At 39.6% G+C, this 27,311-nt stretch overlaps 4 protein-coding genes and 1 long non-coding RNA gene across 6 annotated transcripts; all 5 read right to left on the bottom strand.

Annotated features, from left to right (window-relative positions):
• Positions 1-1,187: 1,187 nt before the first annotated feature.
• On the bottom strand, positions 1,188-3,202 carry LOC149709542 (uncharacterized). Its single transcript, XM_089863789.1, has 7 exons — positions 3,147-3,202; positions 2,908-2,977; positions 2,688-2,849; positions 2,482-2,623; positions 2,196-2,413; positions 1,852-2,123; positions 1,188-1,791 (listed from the first exon to the last, which is right to left on the bottom strand). The coding sequence occupies exons 3-7, from the start codon at positions 2,832-2,834 to the stop codon at positions 1,527-1,529; spliced, it is 1,044 nt and encodes a 347-aa protein (XP_089719915.1). The 5' UTR covers positions 2,835-2,849; positions 2,908-2,977; positions 3,147-3,202; the 3' UTR covers positions 1,188-1,526.
• Positions 3,203-5,806: 2,604 nt separating this feature from the next.
• Positions 5,807-10,262, bottom strand: LOC149709543 (uncharacterized). Of its 2 annotated transcripts, none has more exons than XM_089864901.1 (9): positions 9,934-10,262; positions 9,766-9,849; positions 9,584-9,663; positions 7,412-7,481; positions 7,173-7,334; positions 6,969-7,110; positions 6,643-6,860; positions 6,290-6,570; positions 5,807-6,229 (listed from the first exon to the last, which is right to left on the bottom strand). In XM_089864901.1, the coding sequence occupies exons 2-9, from the start codon at positions 9,805-9,807 to the stop codon at positions 6,094-6,096; spliced, it is 1,131 nt and encodes a 376-aa protein (XP_089721027.1). In that variant the 5' UTR covers positions 9,808-9,849; positions 9,934-10,262; the 3' UTR covers positions 5,807-6,093. The 2 variants fall into 2 exon arrangements, with proteins under 2 accessions (XP_089721027.1, XP_089721026.1); XM_089864900.1 differs by having other exon boundaries at positions 9,766-9,865.
• Positions 10,263-12,666: 2,404 nt separating this feature from the next.
• On the bottom strand, positions 12,667-15,126 carry LOC149709544 (uncharacterized). Its single transcript, XM_089863790.1, has 7 exons — positions 14,539-15,126; positions 14,260-14,329; positions 14,042-14,203; positions 13,840-13,981; positions 13,566-13,783; positions 13,213-13,493; positions 12,667-13,150 (listed from the first exon to the last, which is right to left on the bottom strand). Exons 1-7 carry the CDS (start codon positions 14,574-14,576, stop codon positions 12,856-12,858), a joined length of 1,206 nt encoding a protein of 401 aa, XP_089719916.1. The 5' UTR covers positions 14,577-15,126; the 3' UTR covers positions 12,667-12,855.
• Positions 15,127-21,504: 6,378 nt separating this feature from the next.
• LOC149709545 (uncharacterized) lies at positions 21,505-23,081 on the bottom strand. The gene is made up of 3 exons (XR_016380402.1): positions 22,625-23,081; positions 21,753-22,562; positions 21,505-21,574 (listed from the first exon to the last, which is right to left on the bottom strand). It is a non-coding gene; the product is annotated as an uncharacterized LOC149709545 (long non-coding RNA).
• A 391-nt stretch (positions 23,082-23,472) lies between these two features.
• On the bottom strand, positions 23,473-26,965 carry LOC149709546 (uncharacterized). The gene is made up of 10 exons (XM_089865011.1): positions 26,924-26,965; positions 26,577-26,656; positions 26,303-26,372; positions 26,047-26,208; positions 25,844-25,985; positions 25,518-25,735; positions 25,171-25,442; positions 24,876-25,110; positions 23,579-23,729; positions 23,473-23,516 (listed from the first exon to the last, which is right to left on the bottom strand). Exons 1-10 carry the CDS (start codon positions 26,963-26,965, stop codon positions 23,473-23,475), a joined length of 1,416 nt encoding a protein of 471 aa, XP_089721137.1.
• Between the last annotated feature and the right edge of the window lie 346 nt (positions 26,966-27,311).

The following is a 27,311-nucleotide window of genomic DNA, read 5'->3' on the forward strand; positions in this document are numbered from 1 at the left end:
GTTTATATTATCGTTCCTGTACACCTATTGGTCCGATCTATTGACTTTCTCCCTTTCTTATAGGTGACTTTCATTAACCGCGTATAACACGCGAATTTCCTCTTACTTTTCGAAAGGAAACACTAGTTTCTATTGTTTACACGAGACAATACGTCGTTACGAAAGCTAATGAACTTTTACTTCGATAGAAATTATATTTACAATATTTTGGTTCAATCGAATAAAAAAAATGCGGAAGAAATTTGATACCCATAAACGAATTACAAATGATATACTGATAGATATGTATGTAACAATCGCCTTGATATTAGCTTAAGTTCATAAGATATGTTCATTCCATAAGTTAGTTAGTCACTGGATACTTAGAGCTTGACTTGAAGTAAGTGAGGTAGGTAATAGATTCTGGGTAAAGCGACGCCTGGTGAGGGGGGCGCTGCTGCCAAAGGGGGCTTAGTAATGCAGACTAAATAGGAGCTTGATGGAAGGACTGAAAATTAACCACCACCGAGTGTAGTCGACTTCAATTCTCGTTTCCGTCGTTCTCGTGTTAGCTCTGTAGAAATACCAGGTAAAGGTATTGTCATACCAATATATTTCCGAAAAAACTTAGGCCCGGTGGAAGTGGTTCGCCTGGAAAAATGGCGGGCGGTCTACAATTGCAAAGAATTTTTTTTAACATCGATTGGGTATGTAGACGGCAGATATGACTTCAAACGAAAAGGGACTTTGGGGCGGAACTGGTAACCTTGAACACCCCTATCATACGTACCCAATCGATGTTCCGTCTCAACCCTATCATGCAGACGATACTGGAACCCCCTCATCCTTAAGAAAGTGTCTGTTACTTTAAATTAATTTCTTGGAAGTGACCTTGATATACTAGAAAGGATTGTAGTCCCTTGCACGGTCCAGTTTTAAAGGGATATACAATCCGTTATGTAGGGCCCGGGGCCCGATATCAAGCTTACCTTCCACCAATTAGGGCTCTACCGGGCATGGCACGTAAACCCCCATACCTATGACGTTGCCTCTGAAACCAACACCTACGGAACATGAGCGAAGCCCTCTCAGCATCCTCGGTGGGCGTTTAGGTAGGGTCGTAGTGGTACGAAATCGTAAAGAACGCCCCATCTGTCTTAAAAAAAATAAGCTAGTTTTCATACAGATACAATGGCGCTACTCGGCGGTACTTCACAATCGCCTACCGAAGGGTAGGGACGTGGTCGAGGTACTCTACTTCTTCAAAATATAGTCAACTTAAAAAATAAATCATTTAATCAAGTGTTTATGTTCTTTAATGAAGCTGATTATTTATTTTAATCTTTGATTTTGCACAAATACATAATTGATTAAAGCGTGTGTCCAAATTCAAGCGCAGTTTGGTGCCGGCCGGTGCATCTCTCTTAGCAAACCCCTAAAAGGGCGCTTACATTGCAACCTGATTCTCCCCCTTTAATATGTTGTTCCCGAGCGTTTCTAAAAGATTGACCCCGAAGAGGTGACCATTTTATAATGGTATCGTAGTCTCACAATGGGACTACAGGTCGCCGTCTTCTTGACAGGCGGACTTTAGAACGGTTTCTGGACGCGAAAATTAAATGAACGGTGAAATAAGTGACCGAGGCGACGTATCCGATGGTCAGAAGGGCTAAAGTTGATTTCGCCTCGTAAAAACTGAGAACAAATTCCGCGTCTTGCTCCAATGTTGGACGGAATGTGTGGTGATCGTATTTGTAGGCTGTCTCCTTTCGTTCGCTTTCAACAAACTTAATCTCTTGAAGTTTGACAAACCTGTACACCGTTATTAATAGAAGAAATCAAGATGTAACTGACAAAGCAATTATCGCTTACTTCCTGTTCATTTGTTCCTTGCAAGCGGGGGATAAGTCGGACGAGTGCACGGGTCCCAAATTAGCAGTGAAGATGGGTGGGCTCTTGTGGACCCCATCCGATTCACTAAGACCGAGCAAGTCCGGCCCCAAAACGAGCAGGATGTTTTTGGTGATGAACATAACGAAGTGTTTGGCCTCTTGTGCGTGGTCAATGAAATTATCCATGGTCAAGAGTTGATCCGTCTCGTTCAAGTGTCTCCATATAAAGCGGGCTTTCGGGTCCAAAGACGTCTGTCAATTAAACACCAGAGCTCGTCCATTAAAATGCAACTGTATTAAACCGTAATGAAATCCAGGACGTACTTCCAAAAACGTTTCAATGTAATTATCTCTTACAACCATGGGCTCCACTGTGTCCAAATTGTCGGCCACGTCAGCCACGCTGTCCATCAGAATGTACTGGACATTGGCAAACTCGCAATTCAGATACGTTTGAGTCATGAGCGAGAAGAGGAAAGCACCCAAGAGCCACGCCCCGAAAAGGACCGTGTTCGACGGAGATCTGCTAGAACTTATATCCCCTGCACATGCGCAGTATTCTTGAATTATATCATGAAAATGTCCTCAACTGCCCTCTAGGGATACTTACCTTGATTAATTATAATGGCCGCCATGTTAGTCAATTCGCTCGTCTGAGAACAAATTACCTTGCCCACGCCCTTAATATTATTATCAGTTAAGACCAGTATAAAAGAAACAAGGACCATTAGTGCCAACATCGACAGATAAACCTGTAATTTATAATAGGTCAAATGACCTATAAGTGGCTTTTGTCTCCTAGTTTTGGTGTCTTACGTTTGCTTGAATGGGTAGAAAGTTGTGGAACGAGTTTTTCTCAACTTTGATTGGGTTTTTGCTTAACAAGATCATGGAACTGGTTTCCATTGGGAAAAACAGGCCCACCTTCGAAAATCTTTTGAAGTTGTAATGCAACACGTCCATTATCACGGTTGTCGTCTACGAGAGAGTGTCATCGCGAATGAACTCTAACTAAAAGAACCGTGAAGAAACTTACGATATTTTTTTCCTTAATTGTCAGTAAATCCGGAGCCACATCTCCCTGATCAAACAAAACGTCCTCGACACTTTGGAAAATGTTAAGAATCTTGTTTACCAATTAAGTTCTATCGGTGTCAGGACAAGGAGGGCACTTAACTTGACCCACCCATCAACTTCAGAAGGCATGTTGAAATTCGCGTTTTCGGAACAAATTTCGGTGTCAAGTGCCCCCCTGAACTACACGGAGACAATTACTCTCGGTGGCACAACGTGGTGACCCACTCCCTAAGGTAGTCGACGGTTTTCCCGTAGGTTGGCAAGAGGTGCAAAAAAACCTGGAAAACCAAAATGGCAACACATTGCGCGTTTACGTGGCTTTTACCAGAAGTCCATTAAATTAGCAATGGACTTCTGCTTTTACCCTAATGTTTGTAAAATACTTTAGTAATCTAGTTAAAATTACTGCAAAAATGATTATAGAAGGGCGGTAATTTAAGTTTAATCTCGTTTATTTTTAGAATACTGTAGTGTTTTATAATGCAAGAGGGATTCACTTCTCGCATGGACTATATTTTAAAGCGATATTCAATTTTGAACACTTCTTCGTTACCTCTCTAACTCCCAAGTAGAATGTGGAGCTATTGGCTGACATTTTCCCAAGCTAACGAGCGCTTCGAACAATTCCAATATTCTTCTAAATTGGGTATTGATTGTGAACGAAAAGCTACTAAGTACCCAAGAAGCAAAATCTAGATAGCATTTCTACAAAAATGCACCTACCTTCTCGGGAAAATTCGTTACAAGTAAGATTACAATCGCCATTGCATTGCGAAGCTGTAACTGTTTACATTGTCGTCCGGGTTTTCGCCTAGCTTTGTTCGAGACTATGGAATTTTCCACCCGCGATGCATGACGGTTTTTAAGTGTTTATGTACTGCGAATTTGCCTCGTTAAATTACGCATAGCCCACTCAATCTCGCGCAGTTGGGCCTGTAGAACCGAAGACATTGCGTTAAGTGACATACCTCCAATATTAATTTTCGTAACCTTTGAACTAGGAAATTTTAAAATTTAGTTCCCAAGGTAGGGGAAAATGCCTTCACTCTTTGTTTTTCACTCGGCTACATATTTTTTATTATAGTTGATTATCCAAATTTGTGAAAGCTTCTATAGCGCAAGATCGAGTGGGCTACGCGTAATTGCGAAAGGACAAACGAAAGCTTGTTTAGTTCACGCGAGATAATCGCCCGTGGTCATGAGATAGTATGGATTTTTGCCATAATAAGTGGTCAAGAAACGTTATGGATTATTTTATTTGGATAGCCATTCTATTCACCATTTTCGGGTTAAAAACGTTTCTGTAAACAAGGTCGACTAAAATGAGTTCTTGAAATATTTAAATTGCCATTCAAAATGGTGCAATTAACATTCAGGCTGACTACAATTTAGATCACATCGGGAAAAATTATTTTCAAATTTAATCATTTTTCGTCAGTCAAGGGAGAAAAGGCTTTAACTAAAATTTCTACAGTTATTACACGGAGTATGTATGATACGATACCCTTATTATCGATAGAAATTACTGTACGAATGAGATTTCAAAAATGTTTTAATTAAGCATTTATTTTTATTATTAAATCACTAGAAGTAGGAATGGAGAACAGAGTAATGTGGGGGCGCGCGTCAAAGTCCCGGACCCCCTTCCACGGGACGAGGTTAGGGGGGTATGAAAGAAGAGGCGAGAGGGTCATAGCGACAGAGGTAAAAAGGAATTACGTATTTTTCGCCGTCCCCGTCAGCAACGTCATCAAAACGTAGTTTAAAACTAAGCCAATAAGATAATTTAAACTATTCGTTACGTGTTGGACGGAGGGAGGGGCTCTATCCTGGGTGGGCTATGAGTCGGAGGGACTGAAGTAAATACTAACCGTTAGACTCCATTCCTACTTCTAAAATTAAATCTATCCCTGGTGATAACATATTTAAACGTAATACATTGATTACAATTAGCTTTTTCACTGCGTTGTGAAGCTGTTACTCCAGTTCACATTATTGCACAAGTTCCTGCGTAGGTTTGGTCGAGAATATGGACTTTGCCAATTGCAATGCATGACGGTTATTGAATATTGTATGCACGCGAATTTTCATTGTACGCATAGCCCACTCGTTCTAGCGCTAGTGAAAGTTCGATTCCAATTTAAAAATACTTTTGAAGCTTTGATACGTTTAAAATAATACCTTAAAATTTGATTCTATTGAACCACCAGAGTCATCATAAATACCACTTCCTCCCATGGTAATTTCTGAAACGTTTGAATTTCCCGGAGATAAGCCGAGGTTCTGACTTCTTTGTCGATTGAATAGGCGAGAAGTTCGCAATCGTTAGCTCAAGATCAGGTGGGCTATGCCAAATTGGGAAAAAACAGGTTGTCTAGTTCACGCGAGATAATTATACGTCGGCAAGAGTTGGTATGGATTTTTTAACTATTACAAGGAGTTACGCTGCGCAAGACTATGAATATTTACTGGGTTAACAATATATACTATTTGTGTTATAGTATTGTTATTCAAATGCTGCAATATTTTGGCTTTGTCGTAAATGACTTGACCCATTCTCGATTATTTAGACTACAGTATTATAGACCAAAAAAAAATATTTTTAATTTTTACTAAAATCGGCCCCTTTTGTGACCTCCCCCTTTTGGTAGCTTTTCGTAGTACTACCAAGAGCCTCACAATTGAGAAAAATAATCGTCGCTTTGGAAGAATTATATTTTACATTTTTAAAATGACCTTTAAAGGTCACTAGTCCAAATGACTCGCTATAAAGAGTTGTATGCTTAGTGTATTTGATGACAGATTTTTATATTCATTAATGACAGTTAATTTTTATTTAAATTCTTAGTTTTACACGAATACATAATTTATTGAAGCTATAGTGTTAAAACTGAAGCAGAGTTTGGTTTGGTGTCGGTGCATCTCTCTTTGTAAATACCCAAAAAGGAGACGGTTACCGTTTCTAAATGGTGGACCCTAAAGAGCTGACCTATTTAAAACGGTTTCAAAGTTTCACAATTGCATGCCGTCTTCTTGAACGGCGGACTTGAGAACGTTTTTGACGTTCGTTTCTGAACGCGAATATTGCGTGAACGGTGAAATAAGTGACCGAGGCGACGTATCCGATGATCAGGAGGGCAAATGTTCATTTTGCCTCGTAAAAACTCAGAACAGATTCCGCGTCTTGCTCCAAAGTTGGACGAAATGTGTATTGGTCCAATTTGCACTGCATCTCTTGTGTCTCAATTTCAATCAACTTTATTTCTTGCATTTTGATAAACCTGTACGCCAATGCTATTAGAGGAAACCTAGCTGTTACTGACGATGCAATTTTCGCTTACTTCCGGTTAATGTAATCCTTGCAAGCGGGAGATATGTCGGGCGAGTGTAGGAATCCAAAGTTGGCCGTGAAGATGGGTGGTCCCTCATGGACCCTGTCGGTTTCGGTCAGACTCAGGAAGTCCGTATCTACCAAGAGTAAAGCGCTTTTGATGATGAAAAATGCCCAGTGTTTAGCGTCATGCACTCTGTCGATGGCTTCGCCGAGATTCTTCATGTACAAGAGTTGGTCCTTTTCCTTCAAGTGTCTCCATAAAAAGCGGGCTTTCGGGTCCAAGGACGTCTGTCAATTAAACACCAGCTCTCGTCAGTTAAAATGCAACTGTATTGGGATATCGTGAAATTTAGGGCGTACGTTTAAGAACGATTCAATGTAGGTATCTCCGAAAACCATGGGCTCCACTAAGTCCAAATTGTCGGCCACGTCAGCCACGCTGTCCATCGGGATGTACTGGACATTAGCAAACTCGCAATTCAGATAAGTTTGAGTCATAACCGAGAAGAGAAAGGCACCCACGAGCCACGAACCGAAAAGGACTTTGTAAGACAAAGATCTGCTCGACTTGATTTCGCCTGTATGTGAATTAGATTAATATATTGTCATAGTTTGTTTTCGTGGCGAGAAGCTGTTTCCCTGTACAGCGATTGCGGTGAGTGACGTGTCCCTCAAAGGATACTTGCCTTGCTTAATTATAATGGCAGCCATGTTGCTCAATTCGCTCGTCTGAGATTTAATTACATTGACCAAGCCCATAATTTTATTATTTGTTAAGACCAGGATAGAAGAAGCAACGACCATTAGACCCAACAACGACAGATAAACCTGTAATATATATAACAGATCAATTGACCCGTAACTGGTTTCGCCAAGTATTGGTGTCTTACGTTTGCTTGAATCGGCAGAAAGTTGTGGAACGAGTTTTTCTCAACTTTGATGGGGTTTTTGCTGAATATGAACATTGAACTGGTTTCTATTGGGAAGAACATGCCCACCTTGGAAAATGTTTTGGAGTTATAGTGCCACGCATCCAGCATAATGTTCACCGTCTACGACAGAGTGTCATTAATTATAATTTCAATTTTCATCTCGGGAAGTGTTCTCCAAAACCCATTTAACAACTCACGATATTTTTGTCCTTAATTGTCAGTAAGTCAGGAGCCACATTTTCGTTATCGTACAAAACCTTCTCGACCCTGTTTAAAATAATTGGGGTGCGATTCATCTGCACAGTGATAAATTTTTTGTATCACGCGTTATGATTTTTCAGCGTTACGCTCGTAACGCAAATCTCATAACGCAAATTTTAAATATCACTCCGAAATGCGATTCAACGACATTTGCGCTATCTAGCGGGGATAATTTAAAGCGTTAACAAAGAAAATAGTTTTTGGCGCCAAAAATTTGAATTTTATCGTCTGCTCGCGAAAATTTCAACAATATTGAGGGAAAAACCACATTTAAAAATGCCAACAATGCCTAGAAAAAGTGGGAAAATGGTTTATGAAGAGCAACTGAATATGTTGCTAAGTTTTAGGGAGGAAAATAGGAACTTTGAAATTCTCGAAAATTAATTATGATTAAAGTTGGAATCAGCTAGTCGCAACGCGAGTGGCTAAAAGTGCGCCTCTTTTTAGTGTAAAAAGGAACTAAAATAGCAATATTGTGGAAAGGGTTGCAATAAATGAGCTAATTAGCATTAATTTGGAAAATGTAGCGACATTAAAGGGTAAAAAAATATCCAATTTAGTAATACATTGGAAAAGGGGAAATTTATTCCGTTGATAAAACTTGAACAAAAACAAACGCACATTTAGCCGCTTATGCCGCAACGAAACTCGCGGCACGAAGGTAGTGCAACAGTGGAAAAAAAGTATGCCATTGACCAATATCATAAGCTCATAAAATATGTTCTATAAGTTTGTCACTGGTTACTGAGAGTTTGTCATGAAGTGAAGTAGGGGAAACGTCATAGATTCTCGTAAAGCGACGCGGTGAAGGGCTGTCAAAGGCTTAATACAGACTAAAAAGGAAGATTGACTGCTAAACCGCGTGTATATTCTTTAAAAATGAAGTCTATGACCTATTGACTGGGAGAGATCTATTCGATGCCAAATTTAGCAGACGCCACAAATTACATACTAAGGGCTTCAAACGTTCACCGATAGGGGTGCTGCAGTCTCTGGTCATGCGCAGCTTGAAACTCTAAACTGGTGAATTATCACGTTGTTCTCGAACTACCTCTCAGTAAGCTTTACGAAGTATAGGCAGTGTCATACTTATGGAACATATCTTATAAACTTATGCCAATACTAATATTACGTGCAGTGGAACAAACTTTCAAGAACACGCCTCCATGCTGTGCAATATTCCTCACGCCACGAGACACCACTAGAGGGAGCCCAAGGTCACTGCATGTGAGAGGCTAGCCAACTCTAGCGGTGTCTCTCTAGGCGTGAGGGTAATTATCCAGTATGGAGGCTCGCCCCTGGTAGTTTGTTTCCCTGCATGTAATATGCGCATTCAGTACTATAATAAATAGCTTCTTATAATAAAATAGCAACATTTTAAATCTATTATAAGTATTGAACTTACTCTTCAATAAAAGCAGAAAACAAATGCTTTCTTTATTATCGATTGAAATACTTGTGGGCCTTGGCCCAGTAAGACTCTCGCAGAGCCTCAATTAAACTATGGTCAGTGGTAGTTAACCGAAAATATTTTTTCCGGCAGTTCAAACGCTTGGGTATTATCTCTAAAAACTCTTTCTCTATTTAAATTTGTTTTTTCCTCAATTTAATCAGCGCGAAATAAATGAACAAGCATCACGGAGGGCAGCCATTTTGAATTTTTGCTGGTAAAATATCGGGAAAACGTTTTATAACGTTCGTGATAAACCTATAACGCCAGCAAACGGATGGCGATACGGTATCCCCGACATTTGGCGTTATGATTACGCGTGATATCGTAACGCCGACACGTGAATCGCGTTTTTTGAAATTTAACGCAAAGTGATATCATAACGCCAGTTTTCTTGCGTTAAAGCCATAACGCATGCCTGCTGAATCGCACCCTTGGTCTCGTTTAAACGGGTTCACTCGGTTTCGGATCATCGGGGGGTCAGGTGAGCACTTGATCCAGACATCAAGCTCTAAGCTAAATTTAAGGTGTTACGATTCATTTTCTCGCAAAATGTTATCCTTTTGATCTCATCTTTTAACGGAATACTTTGTGCTCTTATGGCTGATCAAAGGATCAAGTGCCCTCCTGAAGTACATTGGTCTAATTGAACAATTACTCTCGGTGACACAACGTGGTGACCCACTCCTTAACGTAGTTGACGCCTTTCCCGTAGCTTGGCAAGAAATCCAAATAATCCTGGAAACAACATTGTTACCCCAACAATTTTGGCTACAATTATAGTCTTGGTCGACCGTATTTAAAAATGGTAATCGAATATGGCTTTAAATTCTTGTTTACCTCTCTAACTCCCAAGCGGAAGGTGGAGTTATTGGCTGACATTTATCCAAGCTAACTATGGTTTCGAACAATTCCAATATTCTTCTATATTAAATATTGACTGTAAACGAAAGGCTACTAAGTACCCCAAGCAAAATATAGATAATATTTTGGCAAAAATACACCTACATTCTCGAGTAAATTCATTACAATCAAAGATTATATCGCCACTGCATTGCGAGACTCTAACTGTTTACAATATTGGTCGGGTTCGCGTCTAGCTTTGACCGAGACTATTGAATTTTACTGTCACCATGCATGCCGTTCATAAAGTGCTCATGTACCGCGAACATGCCTAGTTAAATTACGCGTAGCCCTCTCAATCTCGCGCTCACGGAATATATTGAAACACGCTTCTGATGAAAATTACGGGACATTGAGCCTGTAGAACCGAAGATATTGTCAAAATAAAGTGATTAAAATGTTGCGCGAGATCGAGTGGGCTACACGTAATTGCGAAAACACACACAACAAGACGGCCCAAGGGCTCGTAATAGTAGCCATATCGTACGAGTGAATAGCCCCTCTATACCTACCCTAACGAGTGGATAACCCCTCTATACCTTACCCTAATGAGTGAATAGCGCTATCTTTTTCAATGCTTAAATGATTTACCGTGCATAAAATCAGAGTGAATAGCCCCTCGATTCCCTACTCTAAACAGTGATTAAATTATAACCGTATAAATTTACTTATGCTGTAATTCTAATATTCCGGCGAATCGAAGAACAGATAGTTTTTAGTGATAATCCCCTCGATGAGTTTACAACATAGACTTATGCCGATGCACACTTATCGCATCTTATAAATTTCTAACAAGGACTTATGCCCAGAAACATTTGAAAGAGAAAGTTTAGTTATAGTGATTACGCATTTTAGTGATTATCCCCTCGAATTACCTTTAGCAATGCTAAAATGATCAGACGCATAACGCCCATTTAACACTATGTTAGCTCTATCTAAACCCACATTTGAATTAACCGCCAAAACGTTCCAGTCAAACATAACATAGATGACGATAGCTACCGAACGAGAACGAAACACATGAGGAGCGAGGTAGGAAACGGGGAAAATCGTTATCTATTTAATTAGCACATACATAAAAAAAATAAATATAAAAACCCCAAACATACAAATTCATAAGTATCCGACCCCACAGATAAAAATTCAAAAGTTTCCGACCCCACAGATTAAGAGGTACCCCACCCCACATCACCCCGACATTTTAGAGATAAGAATAAATAATAAAAAAGTCGAGGTTTTTATCAAGTCTCTATGGTTGAGTGGGTAGAGTGTTTGTCTACCACGCCAGAGGCCCGGGTTCGAATCCCGGGTCTGACCTGAAAAAATTTTAATTAAAATTAAATCTCTAACCGAGCCCAGTAACCCCTATGGGTGGGTTGTGATAATATAAAGTTCCTTTTAAGCTAAAATCTGACGATAACGAAGCGAAAACTCCGGCCACAACTACTACTACTACTACTACTACTACTACTACTACTATTACGGCTCGGGTCAAACTAAGAGCCTATCGTATACTACGATATGGCTAAAAAACAGGTTTTCTAGTTTACGCGAGGTAATTGCGCCTGGTCATGAGATGGTATGGATTTTTACTATAGTAAGTGCTTGAAGGGAGGGTGAAGTAGAAAATCAAGTGATTTTTTTTTATCGGTTCTTCTACTAATTACAAGACCTGTCTGCATAGTGAAACATTCGGGAAATACTGCCGAATGATTTTAAAATTCAAATTAGGTTCCGATTTTATGGATAATTTTAAACAAGGACGTCCGACCAATCGCGTAACGCCCTGCCTTTTTATTTAAAAAAATTCTCGCGCCAAGATTGTCACGTCGCGCGAAAATTTTATCAAATCTCGTGATAAATTTCATTCACTTAAGGGGGAACACTTTTTTTAGCCTCATCGTATATGATGTACATCTACGATGAGGCTCTTAGTTTGACCTGCCCTGTTGTTGTAGTAGTAGGGGTGTCACAATAGCGCCTTTGGCAGTATAAAATTTTTCGTTCGTTTTTGTAGGGAGAGTGAATTGTGGTGAAAGTGATATTTTTCGTTCGTGTATTTTAAAAGGATGGGGATTAGAATAGTAAGTTTAAGCATTGCATTTAATTGTACTAGTAAGGTTATCATTGTGACTTGTGTTTTTCGTTTGCTGGATATATTTAAAGCGAGAGAGAGGATTATAGTATTGACCTCATTTAAATACAAGCTGTAACACTCAATTTAAAGTATCTCTCACCCGTCGACAAAGGATTTTAGGCTTTCATTCCCGCTCCCCTATTTCAACATTCGTAGAAATCGAGGGAAATTTAATGGCAAAAGCAAATATATACTGATGTTATTTTTAGAATAGTCTTAAGGCAGTGTTTATTATTCGAAGTTACGTCTATTTCTCCAGAAATCAAGTGGAAAATTGAAAAGCAAAAGAAAATACACACTAGCTTGTAACATAAATTTATCGAAGTAAGGATTACGGGTACATCGTGGGGCTACTTGCCTCTCGCGAAAAAGGAATTTATCAGTCACCTCTCCAAAATTGTCTCCCCTAACCACGTTACCTTTCCAGAATTTTAAAGTTGAATAGATCTACCTGACCTGTAAGTAGAATATTTCCAAGAGATTAATCCCCTTTTAGGACCTCCCTCCCTGAAGGGGGGATGACGAAGAATTTGGTCTCTCTCCGAGCCTACTTCAATTTGTGCTCACTGCTGTCACCTTGGTGCCCTTCCAACGATTCATCAAATTCGACAGAATTCTACAGTTATTTCGCGGAGTTTGTATCTTACAATACATCCTCGTGGTTATTATTACCGATAGATTTCAAAAATAAAGGTTTTGATAAATCATTTATATTTATTTAGATTTTAAATGGCTACAGATAACAAATCGTGTAGTGTCGAAATTCAAGCGCAGTTTAGTATCACAGGATCTAGCCGCGTAAATCAATAAAGATAGCCTGGGATAAGACCCAGACCAATTCTTAAGTTGCCACCTTGTCCGAAAGATTGAGCCTCCCGAGCTTAGAAATGTTAAACAGGATCTGAGGTTCGTAACTGGAATAGAGATTGCCGTTTTCTAGCCTCGCGCATTTTGGAACGTCTCTTATGATCTTTTCTGGACGCAAATATTAAATGAACGGTGAAATAAGTGACCGAGGCGACGTATCCAATGGCCAGTATGCCCAGTGTTGATTTCGCCTCGCCTAAACTAAGAACAAATTCCGCGTCTTGCTCCAATGTTGGACGAAATGTGCATTTGTCCAAATCGTAGATTGACTCCTTTCGTTCCATTTCAAGAAACATTATCTCTTGCAATTTTATTAACCTGTCCGCGGAAATTTGCATTAGCAAACACCAACTTAAGCTTACACTTGAGGTCACGCTTACTTCCTGTTGATTTGTTCCTTGCAAGCGGGAGATATGTCGGGCGAATGCAAGGGTCCCAAGCTGGCAGTGAAGATGGGTGGTCCCTCGTGGACCTTGTCCGATGCGCTCAGACCCATCAATCCCGATTGCAGAACGAGCAATACGTTTTTAGTGAGGAATATAGCAAAGTGTTTGGCGTTATTTACTCGGTCGAAGGTTTGGCCGATATCGTTCATGTCCAAAAGTTGGTCCTTTTCCTTTAAGTGTCTCCATATAAAGCGGGCTTTCGGGTCCAAGGACGTCTGTCAATTAAACACCAGCTCTCGTCGGTTAAAATGCAACTGTATTGGGACGTCACGAGATTTAAAGCGTACATTTAAGAACGTTTCGATATAGGTATCTTCTAAAACCATGGGCTCAACTATGTCCAAATTGCCGGCCACGTCAGCCACGCTGTCCATCGGGATATACTGGACATTGGCAAACTCGCAATTCAGATACGTTTGAGTCATGACCGAGAACAGAAAAGCACCCGCGAGCCACGAACCGAAAAGGACTTTGTAAGACAAAGATCTGCTCGAACTGATTTCACCTGCACATGCACAGTGCTTGAGTTACATCATTAAATTGCCCTCGTGGGATACTTACCTTGTTTAATTATAATGGCAGCCATGTTAGCCAATTCGCTCGTCTGAGCCTTAATCACCTTGGCCAAGCTGTTAATTCGATTGTTAGTTAAGACCAGGATACAAGAAACCAGGACCATTAGACCGAACAACAACAGATAAACCTGTAATATATAATTCAACAATTGTCGCATGACTGACGCATCTTCGTCTTGGTGTCTTACGTTTGGTTGAATCGGCAGAAAGTTGTGGAAGGAGTTTTTCTCAACTTTGATGGGGTTTTTGCTGAATATGAACACGGAACTGGTTTCCAATGGGTAGAACATTCCCACCATCGAAAATTTTTTTAGGTTATGGTGAATCAAGTCAAGCATAAGGTTCACCGTCTAAGAGAGGGTGACAACGCGGATAACCATCTCTCAAAATCTTATAAAGAACTTACGATGTTCTTGTCCTTGATTGTCAGTAAATCGGGAGCCACATTTTCGGTATCAAACAAAACCTCCTGGACCCTATTGGAATGATTAAGAGTCGCGTTTAACTAAGGTCAGTCGCTGTCCGGGCAAGGAGGGCACTTGATCCACTCGTCAAGTTCAGAGGACACTTTAAAATGAGCGTTCTCATCCCGTCTCGGAACAAAATTCAGTGTTGTCAACTGCCCTCCTGAAGTACACGGATCTAATTAGGCAATTACTCTCGGTGACACAACGTGGTGACCCACTCCGTAAAGTAGTCGGCGCATTTCTTGTAGCTTGGCATTAAGTTCAAATAAATCTGGAAAATTAATTTCTGTACACATTGGGTGCTATCATGCAGACATATTAAAATTCTTGAGCAATCAAATTAAAAATAATACTACAATGTTATATTTCCTCAAATAATTTTAAAGAAAGTTAATTTTTTTTAGTCTTCATTTCGTTCATCCCAGTTAATTTTGTGTTAAGAATAATTGTCCAAGACAGATTGCGTCGCTAAATCTTTAAAGTTTTAAAACGTAACGTCTCTTGGGGACGTCGTCAGACGACTACGATTCTGGTTGCTATTGACTTTCCTTGCAAGTGATAATACGATATTAGCTTTAATTCTCTAGTTGGCTTTTACCTCGCTAATGCCGATGTAGAAGGTGGATTTATTGGAGGACATTTCTCCAAGCTATCGACGCCGCGAATAATTACTTTTAACCTACGTGTACCCTTTTTGGTTTTAACTGTCAACGAAATGACACTAGGTAGTTTCCCAAGAAGAAAAAGCGATAAAATATTCCAACGAAATACACCTTTCTCGAGTAAATTGAATAATATTGGCTGTGAAACTGTAACAGTTCTCGTTATTGCTCAGCATGTGCTCAGGTACCGGCGTAGATTTGGTCGGTACTATTGAATTTGCCAAATGCAAGGCATGACTATTATTGAATTTTCTATGTTAAATTACACTCATAGCCCACTCGTTCGTGCGCTCGTGAAAATTAGTTTGCAATTTCAAAGTACCTGTGAAACTTATATACGCTTTTAGTATAAAATAATACGCTGAAATGCCCCTCTCCTTAAAATTGCAATGCTTTTGGACCACTAGAAATAATAATTTCCGTACTTCTTGAATTTCCCGGATATAATCCTGTGTTCTAGTTCCTTGACCGATTGAATACTCTAGTATTTCGCAGTCTTGAGCTCAAGATCAGGTGGGTTATGCGTGTCTTGAAAGGAAAAAAAACAGGTTGTCTAGATTGCGCGAGTTAATTGTGCCTGGACATGAGATAGTATGGATTTTTACTGCAATAATGGGTTACGAAACTCTATGGATTTTCTACTGGGTTAGAAAAAGTATTATATGATATTCAGCCTTTTTCGTAAATGACTTGGTCTATTCACGATTATTTTGACTACAGTATTGGTATTACAGACTGAGAAAATTAACTTTAATATTTATGATAAATTTTTACTAGAATGAACTATCCCTTCTGCTAGGTAGTAGGTTTCCTACCATGACAAAGAACTGACGTGACGTAGTACTGATATGACACTTTGGAAACTTGGTAGTTAAGTTCTTAAAGGGTTGTACAATCCGTTGTCAAGAACCATATTTTGAAGTAGTAGCTTTCCCGGAGTAGTGTTTAGGAAATGTCACTTGACCGTAAACGTGTATCGACTCGGCGGACAGCGTCAAGGGAAATGACGAGGCCCATTCTCTATGCACTGATAATATCGAAGTTATCCACTCATGCCCAGTAGAGCTCTACTTGATGGAAGATAATATTGATATAGGTCCCGCCCCTACATAACACGTTGTACATCCCTTTAATGGTCGCAAGTCCAAATCCGCTCGGCTAAGTCGAAAGAATCGTCCGCTGAATGTATTTGATGAAAGTGAGAATTAATGTCGAGCCCAAGAAGTTTCTAATTACGCTTTTATAATTGACGGAGGATATTTATTTAAATCTCTGATTTTACACGAGTACATAATTTATGTTATTGATATTGAAGCGCAGTTTGGTGTCGGTACAACTCTCTTTGTAAATCGTCGAAAGGTAATAACCAGACTCTCCCCCTTCATTAAGTTGCTACCTTTTCTAAAAGTTGACCCCAAAGATCTGACCAAATTATAGTAGTATAGGAGTTTTACAATGAGAATAAGGGTTGTCTTCCTCTTGACCGGCGAGCCTTGGAACGTTTTTGATGTTCGTTTCTGGACGCGATTATGAAATGAACGGTGAAATAAGTGACCGAGGCGACGTATCCGATGGTCAGAAGGGCGATCGTTGATTTCGCCTCACCAAAACTGAGTACAAATTCCTCGTCTTGCTCCAATGTTGGACGAAACGTGTGTTGATCCAAGTCGAACTCTACCTCCTTTGTCTCACCTTCTAGCAACTTCATTTCTTGAACTTTGATTAACCTGTACACGGATATTAATAGAGGAAACCAAGCTGTGACTGACAATGCAATTATCGCTTACTTCCTGTTGATTTGTTCCTTGCAAGCGGGGGATAAGTCAGGCGAGTGTAGGGGTCCCAAATTAGTAGTGAAGATGGGGAGTCCCTCGTGGAGCCTGTCCGATTCACTCAGACCGAGCAATTCTTTTCCTAGCAAGAGTACGGCGCTTTTCGTAATGAAAAACGCGGAGTGTTTAGCGTTATATGCTCTGTCGAGGGAATCGCTGAGATTATTCATGTGCAACAGTTTATCCTTTTCCTTCAAGTGTCTCCATATAAAGCGGGCTTTCGGGTCTAAGGACGTCTGTCAATTAAACACCAGCTCTCGTCAGGCAAAATGCAACTGTATTGGGGTGTCGTGAAATTTAGGGCGTACATTTAAGAACGTTTCAATAAAGGTATTTCCAAACACCAAGGGCTCCACTATGTCCAAATTGTCGGCCACGTCAGCCACGCTGTCCATCGGGATATACTGGACATTGGCAAACTCGCAATTCAGATACGTTTGAGTCATAACCGAGAAGAGAAAGGCACCCAGGAGCCACGAACCGAAGAGAACTTTGTACGACAGAGAAGTACCAGACTTGATTTCGCCTGTTTGTGAATTAGATCAATATATTGTCATAATTTGTTTTCGTGGCGAGAAGCTAATCAATATCTGATTTCCTGTACACCGATTTCACCAGTGACGGATCCCTCGAGGGATACTTACCTTGTCTAATTAGAATGGCAGCCATGTTGGCCAACTCGCTCGTCTCAGATCTAATTACCTTGGCGTAACTGATAATAGGATTGTTAGTAAAGACCAAGATACAAGAAACAAGAGTCATAAGACCCAACAACGACAGATAAACCTGTAATATACAGTTTATAGATAGATTGATCCATAAGTGATTAAGTGGCGCCTTTTCGTGTTGGTGTCTTACGTTTCCTTGAATGGGTAAGAAGTTGTGGAACGAGTTTTTTTCAACTTTGATGGGGTTTTTGCTGAATATGAACACGGAACTGGTTTCAAATGGGAAGAACATGCCCACCTTCGAAAAAACTTTGAAGTTAAGATTCCACATGTCCAGCAAAAAGTTGACCGTCTACGAGAGAGTAACATAAATTAGAATTTAAATTTTCATGACCGTGCTCCGTGTCCATCTCGGGAATCGTTCTCCTTTCACCTAAACCTGTTCAATTAACTTACGATGTTTTTGTCCTTAATTGTCAGTAAATCAGAAGCCACATTTTCGATTTCATAAAAAACCTCCTCGACCCTATTGAAATTAAAGTGTTTGGTTTAACCGAGCTTGGTCGGTATCTGTGTATGGAGGGAGAGGACACTTGATCCACCAATGAAGCTTAGAGGACACGCTAAGTTGAGCCTTCTCATCTTATCTCCGCGTCAACTTCAGTATCAAGTGCCCTCTTGAACCGCACGAGTATATTTAAACAATTACTCTCGGTGACACAAAGTGGTGACCCACTCCTTAGCGTAGTTGACGCATTTCTTGTAGGCGGGCAAGTAATCCAAAAGAACCTGGGAACAAAATTGGTTGCTGCACAGTTAAACCAACAATAGTTAAATTCTATTTCGCAATGAAGTTAGAAATAATACAACAATGTAATCGAGTTAGTTTTTGCATTAATAGTGAACCGGGTGCAATGTATAAAAAATCCATAATCAAAAATTGATCAATTTAAACATTAATTTCTTATAGACCATTTCGATGTAACTCAAAGTGAAAGACACGAGGGTAAAACTTTGCCTTCCATCTCGCTTTTTGACGCCTGCGCCGTAGTCTTTTTTTTCTCATGAGAGTGCGCAGAGACGGATGGAAATGTATCGACCCTCCTTGTACGTCCCGATACTGAGTGTTGTCAATCCACTTTCATTACATCGAAAAGGTTTATTATCTTTTACCTGTCTAACGCCGATGTAGAAGGTGGAGTTAACGGCAGACATTTCTCGAAGCTAACGACGTTGCGAATAACTTCATTCACGGCGGGAATAATTTTCAGCTAAGTTACTCGCGTAATTAGATATTGATTCTAAAATAAATAACTGCCTCACGCAAAAGTCTACAAGATACTTGGACAAAAATTCACAAGTTTGCCTTCTCGAGTAAATAAGTTATAATTAAGGTTGTATGGCCACTACTATTTTTCTCTTAGTAACAAACAGATAACACTGTTTATATTAAATGTTCAAGTACACCTATGACTTTGGTCCGAACTATTGACTTTTACCCTTTCAAATACGTGACTTTTATCATAAGTGTGTAATACTTCTCTTCTTCGGGAGAAGTGTACCACCACAAAGCGGGAGGGGTAATTGTAACATGATTATTCCCAACATCAGCTAAAACATTTGGAGTGCACAAGCTAGGTTACTAAACCGAATCACATACGCGATAAAGAGTTCCTAGCTCATCATTACTCAATTAGCGCTGCTTAACTATTTGCCAAGGCGCATGCGCTTCTGCAGATTTTTCTCCCACGTCAAGATGAGGTTCATTGTGGGTTGATTGCAGAGGATTTAGTACCAAACAGTTAGGGAATTCACCCTATCACGGTGCGATAGCTACCCATCTGAAGTTTGATGAGCGGGAAAGCAAACAAAAAGGGGGTCAGCCTGGGAAGAATCATCCTAATGTATTAATAGGATACAGAGTGTCATCCTTCTTCTATTATCCCCTTCTGATTTTATTCAATGTGTATCACACGCGAATTTCCTTCGTTTACTTTTCGAAAGGAACGCAAGTTTCTCTTGTTTACACGAGACAATACGTCTTTATGAGACGTAATGAACTTCGATTGGAATACAATATTTTGGTTGAAGCGAAAAGTAGGCGTACGAAATTTGAAAATCAGAAAACTAATTAAAATTGATACCTATATTCAACTTTAAAAATAAATATTTTAGTTAAGCATGTATGTTCATTAACGAAGTTTATTATTTTTTTCAAACTTTTGATTTTACAAAAATATACAATTAGTTTAAGCTGCATACTAAAATCCATATTGTGTCAAAGTTCAAGCACAGTTTGGTATCGATGCATTTCTCTTCGTCAGTTCCCGAATTGAGTCTGAAGTTCTAAACCGCCAACTTAAGGCCCTTTCAGACGATAAAACATTTTGACCTATTTAGATGAGTCAACTAGAGTTGAGAAAAATAGTTGGGACGTCTGAACAGGAGTTTATTGGACTAGTTGAATCACCAAATTATAAATTGATCACTGACCAATTTTTGCTGTCTCAACACTTGACCCATCTACTTGAGTCAAAAATTGCATCGTTTGAAAAGGTCTTTAATAATATTTTTTTTATTTGACAAGTTGTTACATTTTCCAAAGAATTGACCCTAACAAGCTGACCAATTATGTAGTGGGAGTACAGGTCGTCGTCTTCTAGCCCGGCAAACTTTAGAACGATTTTGATGAGCGTTTCTAGACGCGAATATTAAATGAACGGTGAAATAAGTGATCGAGGCGACGTATCCAATGGCCAGTATGACCAGTGTTGATTTTGCCTCGTAAAAACTGAGAACAGATTCCGCATCTTGCTCCAATGTTGGACGGAATGTGTATTGGTCCAATTTGTAGGCTGCCTCTTTTGTCTCACTTTCAATCAACTTAATTTCTTGAGCTTTGATTAACCTATACGCGAATGTTGTTAGAAGAAACCTAGCTGTGACTGACAATGCAACTATCGCTTACTTCCGGTTGAGTTGTTCCTTGCAAGTGGCGGTTAAATTGGGCGAGTGCACGGGTCCCAAGTTGACCGTGAAGATGGGTGGTCCCTCGTGGACCTTGTCAGTTTCGCTCAGACCGAGCAAGTCCGGTCCCACCAAGAGTACGATGCTTTTGGTGAGGAAAAATGCCCAGTGTTTAGTGTCATCTATTCTGCCGGCGTAAGCGCCGAGATTCCTCAAGTACAACAGTTGTTCTTTTTCCTTCAAGTGTCTCCATATAAAGCGGGCTTTCGGGTCCAAAGACGTCTGTCAATTAAACACCAGCTCTCGTCAGTTAAAATGCAACTGTATTGGGACGTCGTGAAATTTAGGGCGTACGTTTAAGAACGTTTTAATGTAGGTATCTCCAAAAACCATGGGCACCACTCTGTCCAAATTGTCAGCCACGTCAGCCACGCTGTCCATCGGGATATACTGGACATTGGCAAACTCGCAATTCAGATACGTTTGAGTCAAGGTCGAGAAGAGAAAAGCACCCAGGAGCCACGAACCGAAAAGGACTTTGTATGACAGAGATTTACTGGTCTTGATTTCACCTGCGCATGCGCAGTATTATTGAATTACATCATTCAATTGCCCTCGAGAGATACTTACCTTGTTTAATTATAATGGCAGCCATGTTACTCAATTCGCTTCCCTGAGACTTAATCACATTGACCTCGCCCTTAATATTATTGTTAGTTAAGACCAGGATACAAGAAACAAGGACCATTAAACCCAACAACGACAGATAAACCTGTAATGCATATTAGATCAATTGACCCGTAACTGTCGCCTCCTCATGTTGCTGTTTTACGTTTGCTTGAATCGGTAAGAAGTTGTGGAAGGAGTTTTTCTCAACTTTGATGGGGTTTTTGTTGAGTATGAACATTGAATTGGTTTCCGATGGGAAGAACATGCCCACCTTCGAAAATGTTTCGGAGTTATGGTGAATCATGTCCAGGATCATGGTCGCCGTCTACGAGAGTTAGCAACGTTTCTAAAAAGCTTTTAAACAATTTTAAGTATTTAAAACTTACGATATTTTTGTCCTTGATAGTCAGAAAATCAGGTGCCAAATCTTCTTCATAATAAAAAACCTCCTTGACCCTATTGAAATGATAAAGCGTCTGGTTTACCAATTGAGTTCTATCGGTATCAGGACAAGGAGAACACTTGATCAATAGCAACAAGTTCACAGGGAACGTTGAGATCTCACTTTGTATCAAAATTCAGTGTCAAGTGCCCTACAACTGAACTACACGAATCTAAATCGACAACTTCTTACTCTTTGTGACACAACGTGGTGACCCACTTCCTAAGGTTAGCAAGGCACGTACTGTAGCTGGGCACAAAGTTATAATAAACCTGAAAAAAAAATTCGCGACACATTTTCAAGGTGCACGGTTTGACTGTTACCTCAAAAATATTAAAATAAACAAATCTACAAGGAACTATGATAATGATCAGTGTAACATATTTCAACAATTAAATTAATGTTAGTTGATTTAATGCTGATCTTAGTTTTTCGAGCTCTGAAAAGAACTTTAATTCGAAGTCAGTGACGTCGTCACACGGTTATAATTGTGAACGAGTTCAACAGTATTTTAAAACTATTTGACCTTTTACCTCTTTAACGCCAATGTAGAAGATGCTGGAATTATTGGCGGCCATAATTTCAGTTCCACGACAAATCTCAATTTAAAGCTACGCGTTCTTTAATGCGTTAGATATGAATCGCAACGAAAAATACCAAAGCTGAAAAATATATGAACAAATATTAACTTCTTGAGTAAATAGACTGTAACGAAGATTTTAAGAGCACTACATCATGTAGTTGTGACAGCTAATCGTGTTTATATTATTTGTCCAGATCATAAGTTGATAAGATATGTTCACCATAAGTTAGTCACTGGTTAGAAACTGGAGCTTGTCACGAAGTGACGTAGGTGAAACATTATAGGTGAGGCGATGCTGTCAAAGGGGGCTTAGTAATGCAGACTAAATAGGACCTAGATGGAATTAAGTCCTGCAAAATTAATTAACCGCACCGAGTGTAGGACTTCAATTGACTCGCTTCCGTCGTTCTATAATTGAACTAGTTATCTCGAGCTGTAAGTCTCTCAGTAGCATTACGAACTTCTATAGGAAGTGTCATACTTATGGAAAATATCTTCTAAACTTATTCCTAGACTAATGAATTTTCGCCCGTGACAGTTATGGAGTGTGTTTGATCATTCGTTTAGTTGGGAAACTTTCTTCTTGATACAGCCCCAACTGCAAATGTATTTCAAATTTAGTGCAACCTATACACGCTCAATGTTTTGCACAAATTAAATGGGGTACACCTATGAAATTCATCATCTTATTGATTATTCCGAAGAATTTTCATTAATTGTGCAAATCGAAATTCATTATGATGTTGAATGCCCAATATTTAAAACAAACCTTGAAACTTTATTGGACAAATATATCAATTGGGCATATTTGAATTTCGTAGCGTTATCAGCGCATTGGGAATGGGCATAGGAATATATATTGAATCCATCCGCCGAGTCGTCCACGCTTACAGTCACACGACATTGCCAAATCACTACTCCAGGAAAATAGTAACACTACTTCTTCATAATATAGTTCTTGACCCGCTCCTTGCATAACCCATTATATATTTTTGTGTGGACAAAGAAGTCACTCTTCCAGTTTTTTATGTCCCCTAAACGGTTTTAAGGATCCATGCCTGGAAACCTAACTTTTTGGACTATTTTTAAAAAGATCGAAATTGAAATGCCTTATTTTCGGCTAAACGTTTTATCAGCCGGCTACACTTTTGTTTTTTTATGTCAATCAGTAGGGAGCCACTCCCACTAATTTTGCCACCCTTCCAATTAAACTGAATTTTCAAGTTCAACAGACGTCGCTCGACCTCGGTCCCGGACGGTTCAGTCGCCCCCCCAAAATTGCCGCTTTATTTTCGCGTTTGGTCTTTAATTACGGATTATCGTTAATGATTAAGAGGAATTAGTCGCGCATCGTGGGAAATTTGGCCTAAAACCTATTGAAAATGTAAGTTAAAAATATCTATATTTTCCATGGCTTCTTTGGTTGTATTTATACCATTTAAATGCCTCTTGCAATTAAGATAATTTGAAGAATACTCCGTTCCATTTATTCCATAAATTGCTTTCCCCCACTCTATTCGGGAAAGTAGGGCCTTCATACAACCGGGCTGCCAGGCCTTTAGTGCGGTTTCTGATAGGAAACCGATCTATATGATTATAAGCACTGAGCGCATTTAGTCTTAGAGCTCGGTATTATCTATCCATGTTCCACGTTAGCCATACTCGAAAATTATCCACACTCCACAGATCTTACATGTTAAATCGTATTATAATCCACAACTTTGTTTATAAATAATCGGTTATCCTCCTTCTTCCGTCGTACAGTTCCGCTCTGGAATGCCCTTCCTGAGGACTTGGTGTCAACTCGCTCGATTAATCATTTTGAGTTGAAACTTCGAGCCCATCTTAACATTTAATTTTGACCTTTATGTTTTCCACTAAATTGTTATAACTGTAAAACGTTATGATCCTGCTAATATGTTACCCTGTGATATCTCTCGTGAAATTATTAATCCTAGTACTAAAGTTCCTATTAAAAGTGCCTATTGAAATAACAAAAAAAAATTATTATTATTATTATTGTATATTAGTTATTCCACCACTACTTATTGTACCTTGATTAATGTTATTTTTGTATATTGTTATTATTGTATTTTGTTATTCTGCCACTATTTTTTGTACCTTCCCTTTTGGAGCTGTATGGCTGGCCCCAGCCCTAGCTCGACAATAAACGGAGCAAAAAAAAAAAAAAAAAAGTCTTGGCTTTTAAAGTTGCGAAACGGCAAGCTGAAACTTCACTTAAACCAGAGGTGGATCCACCTCTGAATATACATAATAGCGAAATCTTGACTAGTCCATTTAGATATTTTTATTTGGTCTTTGTCGACTATTACGGTTTTCCTACCCCCATTAATGGAACGGTGTATTGCACAGTAATTAATACCGATAGTGATTAGGGTGACAATTTTATTGATATTGGTGGACAATAGAGTCAACTCTAAGAATTACTGTTTTAATTAAGTATCCGTATTCATTAATGAAGGTGAATATTTATTTAAATCTTTGCACGAATACGTAAGTTTTTGAAGCTACTGTCTAAATTCAAGCGCAGTTTGGTGTCGTTGCATCTCACTTTGTAAATATCCAATTGGTGGCAAAAGAGCATCCTGACTTCCCCCCCCCTTAATTAAGCTGCTCAATTTGCTAAAAGATTGACCCCAAAGAGCTGACCAATTTATAGTAGTTGTATCGGAATTTCAAAATGAGAGTGCATGTCTTCTTGACTCTCGAGCCTTGGAACGTTTTTGATGGGCGTTTCTGGACGCGAATATTAAATGAACGGTGAAATAAGTGACCGAGGCGACGTATCCAATGGCCAGTATGACAAGTGTAGATTTCGCCTCGTCAAAACTGAGAACAGGTTCCGCCTCTTGCTCCAATGTTGGACGAAACGTGTGTCGATCGAAGTCGTAGAATATTTCCCTTGTCTCACTTTGAACTAACTTCATCTCTTGAACTTTGACTAACCTGTTCGCGAAAATTATTAGAGGAAACCAAGATCTGACTGATAATACAATTATCGCTTACTTCCGGTTGATGTGTTCCTTGCAAGCGGGGGATAAGTCGGGCGAGTACACTTGTCCCAAGTTGACCGTGAAGATGGGTGGGCTCTCGTGAACTCTGTCCGATTGGCTCAGACCGAGCAATTCCGGTCCCAAAACGAGCAGGATGCTTTTGGTGAGGAACAAAGCAAAATTTTTGGCGTCTTGTGCTCTGTAGGCGTAATTTACCACGTCCAAAAGTGTGTCCTTTTCCTTCATATGTCTCCATATAGAGCGGGCTTTCGGGTCCAAGGACGTCTGTCAATTAAACGCCAGGTCTCGTCGGTTATAATGCAACTGTATTGGGTCGACGTCGTGAAATTTAGGACGTACCTTTAAGAATGTTTCGATGAAGGTATCTCTTACAACTATGGGCTCCACTAAGTCCAAATTGTCCGCCACGTCAGCCACGCTGTCCATCTGGATATACTGGACATTGGCAAACTCGCAATTGAGATACGTTTGAGTCATAACCGAGAAAAGAAAGGCACCCAGGAGCCACGAACCAAAAAGAACTTGGTACGACAGAGATCTGCTCGACTTGATTTCGCCTGTTTGTGAATTAACTCAAGAAAATGTCATCGTGGCGAGAAGCTAATCAATATCTTTTTCCCTGTACACTGATTACACTGAGTGTCCGGTCCCTCAAGGGTACTTACCTTGTCTTATTATAATGGCGGCCATGTTACTCAATTCGCTCGTCTGCGATTTAATTACTTTGGCCACGCCTTTAATTTTATTGTTAGTTGAGACTAAGATACCAGCAACCAGGACCATTAGACCCAACATCAACAGATAAACCTGTAATACGATAATAGATAAATTGACCCATAACTGGGGCCTCCTCGTGTTGGTGTCTTACGTTTGCTTGAATTGGCAAAAAGTTGTGGAACGAGTTTTTTCCAACTTTGATGGGGTTTTTGCTGAATATGAACAGGGAACTGGTTTCCATTGGGAAGAACATGCCCACCTTCGAAAACACTTTGAAGTTAAGATTCCACATGTCCAGCATAATGTTGACCGTCTGCCAGAGGGTGACATAATTGGGAATTTTCATACCCGTACTCCGGGTTCATCTGGGGAATCGTTCACCAAGAATCTTTGACCGAACAACTTACGATATTTTTGTCCATGATTGTCAGTAAATCAGGAGCCACATTTTCGTTATCATACAAAACCTCCTGGACACTATTGGATTGATTATGTCTCTTTTAACCAAGTTCAATTGGTGTCAAAGAGATCACTTGATCCTGACATGAAGCTCGGAGCAAACTTTATAGATATAATGTTGGCGTTTTCATCTCATCTTGAAACGAAGTAGTTTTTCTTATTGCGAAGTAAAGGATCAAGTGATCTCCGGAACTACTTAATTGGATCTAATTGGATAATTACTTTCGGTGGCACAACGTGGTAACCCACTCGTTAAAGTAGTTGACGCATTTCCCGTAATTTGGCAAGTAGTCCAAGAAAATCTGGAATCAAAATTGGTTGCTTAGTTACGTCACCAACAAAAGTTAAATTCTTGCACAGTGTAGTTAGAAATAATACAACAATGTACTATTTCCACCATCTAATTAAATGTATTTTAGATTAACGCTAAATTTAAGCGTCATCGAGTTAATTTTTACATTAATATTAAACGAGGTGCAAGCATCGCTAGCTCTCTATTTTGATAAATTAAAATATTTTTGCTAGTTTTAGTCTATGCCTTTTAAAGCTAATTCCTAATTAGCGTTTACCTCTCTAACGCCGATGTAGAAGGTGGAGTTATCGGTGGACATTTCTCCAATGCTTTGCTAAGCTACGAATAACTTCATTTACCATGGAAGTATGTCAACTTCGTTACGCGCGTAGTTAGATATTGATTGTAAAATAATTAACTGCCTTGCGCAAACGTTTACAAGATATTGGAACAAAACCCACTTACCTTCCCGAGTAAATAAGCTATAATTAAGGTTGTATCGCCTCTATGTTATGAAGCTACGAACTACTATTTTTCGCTTAGTAACAGATAATACTGTTTATATTATGTTTCATGTACGCCTATTGCTTGGGTCACAACTATTGACTTTTACTGGAAGTATATAGTCACTTCTGCTTGCACCTTTTGTAATACGTGACTTTTAT

Source organism: Phalangium opilio, unplaced genomic scaffold (assembly GCF_054372755.1).
Source record: "Phalangium opilio isolate 3A_F unplaced genomic scaffold, DU_Popi_V2 ptg000013l_1, whole genome shotgun sequence".
NCBI classification, from domain to species: domain Eukaryota; kingdom Metazoa; phylum Arthropoda; class Arachnida; order Opiliones; family Phalangiidae; genus Phalangium; species Phalangium opilio.

Coding starts and splice junctions, on each gene's coding strand:
- LOC149709542 (XM_089863789.1), bottom strand. CDS start 2,834: ATGGACGTGTTGCATTACAACTTCAAAAGATTTTCGAAGGTGGGCCTG. Junction 2,124..2,195: donor ACATTGAAACGTTTTTGGAA/GTACGTCCTGGA, acceptor TTTAATTGACAG/ACGTCTTTGGACCCGAAAGC. Junction 1,792..1,851: donor AAGGAACAAATGAACAGGAA/GTAAGCGATAAT, acceptor AACGGTGTACAG/GTTTGTCAAACTTCAAGAGA.
- LOC149709543 (XM_089864901.1), bottom strand. CDS start 9,807: ATGTCAGCCAATAACTCCACCTTCCGCTTGGGAGTTAGAGAG. Junction 6,571..6,642: donor ACATTGAATCGTTCTTAAAC/GTACGCCCTAAA, acceptor TTTAATTGACAG/ACGTCCTTGGACCCGAAAGC. Junction 6,230..6,289: donor AAGGATTACATTAACCGGAA/GTAAGCGAAAAT, acceptor ATTGGCGTACAG/GTTTATCAAAATGCAAGAAA.
- LOC149709544 (XM_089863790.1), bottom strand. CDS start 14,576: ATGCCAAGCTACAAGAAATGCGCCGACTACTTTACGGA. Junction 14,330..14,538: donor TGCGCCGACTACTTTACGGA/GTGGGTCACCAC, acceptor TCATTCCAATAG/GGTCCAGGAGGTTTTGTTTG. Junction 13,784..13,839: donor TGCCATTATAATTAAACAAG/GTAAGTATCCCA, acceptor GTGCATGTGCAG/GTGAAATCAGTTCGAGCAGA.
- LOC149709546 (XM_089865011.1), bottom strand. CDS start 26,965: ATGTCCACCGATAACTCCACCTTCTACATCGGCGTTAGAGAG. Junction 26,373..26,576: donor ACCACGTTGTGCCACCGAAA/GTAATTATCCAA, acceptor TCAATCCAATAG/TGTCCAGGAGGTTTTGTATG. Junction 25,443..25,517: donor TCATCGAAACATTCTTAAAG/GTACGTCCTAAA, acceptor TTTAATTGACAG/ACGTCCTTGGACCCGAAAGC.